The sequence below is a fragment of the Poecilia reticulata genome, linkage group LG21 (assembly GCF_000633615.1).
Source record: "Poecilia reticulata strain Guanapo linkage group LG21, Guppy_female_1.0+MT, whole genome shotgun sequence".
Classification (NCBI taxonomy): domain Eukaryota; kingdom Metazoa; phylum Chordata; class Actinopteri; order Cyprinodontiformes; family Poeciliidae; genus Poecilia; species Poecilia reticulata.
In genome coordinates, this window is record NC_024351.1 from 1,842,394 (window position 1) to 1,846,888 (window position 4,495).

The 4,495-nt window shown below is 45.0% G+C and overlaps 2 protein-coding genes across 3 annotated transcripts in view; one reads left to right on the forward strand and one right to left on the reverse strand.

Annotated features, from left to right (window-relative positions):
• The window catches only part of tmem242 (transmembrane protein 242), a 6,276-nt gene extending 2,215 nt beyond the window's left edge, over window positions 1-4,061 (reverse strand). The window contains exons 1-3 of one of the 2 annotated variants that reach the window (XM_008397126.2): window positions 3,972-4,061; window positions 1,818-1,943; window positions 1,024-1,124 (exon numbers count right to left, since the gene is read on the reverse strand). In XM_008397126.2, the coding sequence (XP_008395348.1) occupies window positions 1,024-1,124; window positions 1,818-1,902 (186 nt within the window). In that variant the 5' untranslated portion in view covers window positions 1,903-1,943; window positions 3,972-4,061. Of the gene's footprint in view, window positions 1-1,023; window positions 1,125-1,817; window positions 1,944-2,997; window positions 3,075-3,971 lie in introns of those variants that run through there. The other variant, XM_017302234.1, reaches the window with a different exon arrangement.
• LOC103457164 (zinc finger DHHC-type palmitoyltransferase 14) overlaps window positions 3,010-4,495 on the forward strand; it is a 10,075-nt gene continuing 8,589 nt past the window's right edge. The window contains exons 1-2 of the mRNA XM_008397127.2: window positions 3,010-3,302; window positions 3,962-4,122. Coding sequence (XP_008395349.1) covers window positions 3,010-3,302; window positions 3,962-4,122 — 454 coding nt within the window. The remainder of the gene's footprint in view (window positions 3,303-3,961; window positions 4,123-4,495) is intronic.

Sequence of the window (4,495 nt, forward strand, 5' to 3'; positions counted from 1 at the left end):
ACTTTGGCCCTTGAATCTTTGGTCTTTTTACACTTTGGCCCTTGAATCTTTGGTCTTTTTGAACTTTGGCCCTTTTATCATGAGATTTTTACACTTTCCCCTCATGAAGGTTTAATTCCCGGGAGAAATATGATTTCCTGACGAATTTCGGTTCTGTTTTCTAGTAAACGTACACAAAGCTGCCGGGGCCTCCAGCTCAAATCAAATCTCCCGTCAGACGACAAAGCCCCGCTGTGTGACGGAAATAGAACGGAGGAACAGCGGCCGGATTGTTCGCCTCAGATGGACCAGAACCGCCGCCGGATCGAGAGTCAGGAGGGAAACGGACGTCATCGTTTCACAAACACAGCCTCAACTTTTCAAACCGGATTAGGAGGAAGAGCGACGCTGTGCAGTTCACACCAGACACCAGGCCGTCCTGCTTAGACTCACCAAATCCTCCTCATAGCAGAATAAATCCAGACATTTGTAAAATTGTAACAATTTGACGTTTAAAGGTGAAGCATGTCCTTATTTGTAAAATTGACACTAAATCGTAACTACAATGTGATTAAAACTCCTCATTTTGTGTTTATTTGTTTTTGTGTATGAATTATCACTTTTTTCTCGTATTAGGACTAAATTATCGTACGGTTATTTGTCGTGCGACTTTATTCTCATAATTTCTTTTCTCATATTACGACTTTCTCTTCATATTATTACAACTTCGTTCTCGTAAAATGACAACTTTTCTTGAATTATAGCTTTATTATCGTAATAAAACTTCTCTTGGTATTACGACTTTATTCTCTCAATCTTGCAATTTTTTTCTTGAATTATTTACTTTTCTTGTCTTGTTACTTTTTTCTCTAATTATTTTTGGTTTACTGTCATACGTCTATTTTTCCATAAAATTGTGACTTTAGTCTTGTGATTAATTTTTCCCAGTCTGGCTCTATCTCTGTCTTATTGGTCCGGTTTGCATGAAAATATTAACTCCATTCTTCTTTCTGGAAAACATTTTTTCCGCTCGGCTGACTTTACCTTACTGAACCACTCTGGGCTTTTCTTCTTGGCCAGCGCCAGCGTGGAGCCGAACCCAGCGATCATCCCCGCCGAGGCCACTGTGGTCAGAAACACCGCACCTGCAAACAGGAAGCCAGGTGAGGAGTGATGTCACAGCAAACAGGAAGTCAGTTGAGCTGTGATGTCACAGCAAACAGGAAGTCAGTTGAGCTGTGATGTCACAGGATACAGCTGCTACATCAGCAATCACTGGCATAAAGGGGGGAAACAGGAGATTCTCTGTGTGTTTGGACATCGGTACCAGGTTCTGCTGATGACCCGGTTTGGACCAAGCTTCAAATTTGATAAACAGAGGAGATAATAGTGCAAAACAAGCCCACAGCATCACACCTCCATCACCATGCTGGGAGGGACTTGTGAAGCTAGTTGGCTTCCTTCTTGTTTTGTTGAGAATGCTCCAAATGTTTGTTGATTAATATATGCGTCATACTCATATTATTATAAGTGCTTTGACATAAATAGCTGCATCAATAAAATAGAAAACACTGAAACGTGCTGTTCTCCAATGTCACGGCGTCTTTCCGATCTGGCATAATACGAACACAGTGGAACCAGAGTTTTGTCTTAGTGGGTAAATTATCAGCGGAATAGTTGGGGGCATTTCAAAAAGTCCTCCTTAACCATGTCAGTGACCCCTGACCTCTGCAGCCGCAGGCAGGTGAGCGGAACCTTAAATCGGTAGATTTTTGACTGAAGTTCGGCGGCAGCGGCTCCGTTTGGTTTTCACCTCCATTCAATCTGCAGCTGCTCACCTTTTAACACATGATGTCCGTCCTTTTCATCAGTATCACGGTTTGTTCTGACAACAGAGTCTCCGCCAACATCCGCGGCCGTCATGCTGTTTCGGTCCGTCTCCGTAAAACGCCCGGGTACAAACACTAGAAATAGGAATCAGATATTATTTTCCAGGGAATTAGGGAAGAAACGCCCCAAAAATATGACAACTTCATTGAAGATACTTTATAGGTTTTTATTTTCACTGCGTTTTAATGGCTAACCATTTCAACCAGAAGATAAAGAGCCAGATCGTTTATTACTTCTTGAGGCGAATTAAACTGGACACCGAAAGCAAGGGACTCACTACAGTATAAAATCTTTTAAAATATAATATTTTACATATAGAAAGCAGCTATGAAAGCAATGTAAATGTAAAAACGTTAAATAGAATATATATATTTTAAATATGAATTCCAGCTTGAAATAAAAGTGGGCTAAGAAGAAGCCATGTTATTTTAAAAAACGAGCTTTAAATGATAAAGCTGCTATCATCAAGTTAAAATGTCCTCATACCGTAAATACATAATTACAAGAAGAGCTTGTTTGCTATAGTGGTTGCAAATATTTTGTTGAGGAAGTTCTAAATACTTTTAAAAATTAAAATTTTTAGTAAAGTTTAATTTTTGTTTATTTATTTATTTGTTTTTCAAGAAATTTAGTTTTCATTTCATATTTTTTTAATAACCTGACAGACAAAACTGAAGGATAAAAATGCTAAGGATGGTCAACAAAGCCCTCCGTGTTGACTGGAAGGGTGGTTTTTGTGTGTAGTGACACATCCTGGTGGTGATAGAGGATCTCCGCAGGCTCCAGCGGCTCTGCGGAGGATCGGGATGCTCTTCACCTCCTCCTCCTCCTCCTCTTCCTCCTCATCCTTTTCCTCCTTTCCACGGACGCGGACCATCTGAACGCCCTGTAACCTGGATCACACCCACTCCCATCCAGAACCGGAACCAGTTCACATCCAGGGACTGGGTCCGGAGAAGGCGGACATGGTACCGAGCCGCAGGTTCTAGCGCGTGCGTTTGTTTACAGAACAAATTAATTGTAACAGTGATAAAAAAATCCGGTCGCTTTTGTTTGGGTTCGTGATGGAAATACGGGCTTATCCGCGCGCGCACCTTTGATTATCCTTTCATCTCCGCGCGCGCTCACCTGTCAGGACTCATGTCTCAGATCCAGCACGCGGTTCCGGACGGACCGATCCGGTACACGCAGATCTGCACCCGCAGCAGCAGCTGCTCCTCCCCGCAGACCTCATCCTCCGCCGCCGCCGCCGGCACCGAGCCGCCGTCCTGCCCCGGACACCGCGGCCGGACCCCCCGCAGGAAGTGGCAGGTGTTCCCGGGGCGGAACCGGTTCTACTGCGACGGGCGGGTGATGATGGCGCGGCAGACCGGGGTGTTCTACCTGACCCTGGTGCTCATCATCCTCACCAGCGGCCTCTTCTTCGCCTTCGAGTGAGTCACGTTTGGGTTTAAAGTTTGTATTTCAGAATATCTAGATGGGAAAACTTTACGTTAAACTTTAAATGTTTGTAAAAGTGGAGATTATAATCCTAAATTCATTCAATCTGAAGAGTTGGGTTTTGATTCAGCCTCTTTTTGACACATTTTACACACTTTGGGCCCCTGAATTTCTATTCCGTAACATCCTGGACCCCCAACTTATCGGAAACTTTCACTTTGGGCCTCTAACCTGTTGATTAACACCTTTGGGCCCCCAACTTGTTGGTGATTAACACCTTTGGGCCCCCTACTTTTTAAATCTAACAATCTGGGCCCCTAGTTTGTTGGTGATTAACATTCTGGGCCCCCAACTTTTGAAATCTAACATTTTAGGCCCTTTGTGTGTCGGTAATTAACACTTTAGGCCCCTGAATTATTGGTAATTAACACTTTAGGCCCCTGAATTATTGGTAATTAACAATCTGGGCCCCTAGTTTATTTGTAATTAACTAGCCCTTAACTTTTGTAATATAACACTTTGGGCCCCTGACTTGTTGCTGATTAACCCATTGGGCCCCAACCTCAATAAAAACGATAACTTGTCTCAATGTCTTCCTCCCTCCTGCTCTCTGATTGGTCGAGACGCTCAGCCCGTCTCTCTGTGTCCTCAGCTGTCCCTACCTGGCGTCCAACCTGAGTCCGGCCATCCCGGCCGTCGGCGCCGTCCTCTTCATCTTCGTCATGGGGATGCTGCTCAGGGCGAGCTTCAGCGACCCCGGCGTCCTGCCCAGGGCGACGCCCGACGAGGCCGCCGACCTGGAGAGGCAGATCGGTAACCATGGAGACGCAGATTAGTGGGCGTTGTTGCAGAAGTCTGGAGTTTGTTGTCGTTCAGTAGTTTCCCTCCTCCTCCGCGCCGTCGGAGCGCTGAGTCACATGTCGCCTCCTGGTTTCCATGGAAACTGAAAGTCGCCGTCTATTTCTGGAAGCCGGTCGGATTTACTTCCTGATGCAGAGAGACGGAGACGATCAAACATGGAGGACGATGGCGGCGACGCCGTCAGAGGAAGAAGAAGACAGGGGGCCGCCATTTTGTTTCTGAAACTCCAGGAAGTTCTCCTAATTCCAAAGAAACAAATTCTTCCATCAAAGATCCATCCATCCATCCATCATCCATCATCCATCCATCCATCCATCCATCCATC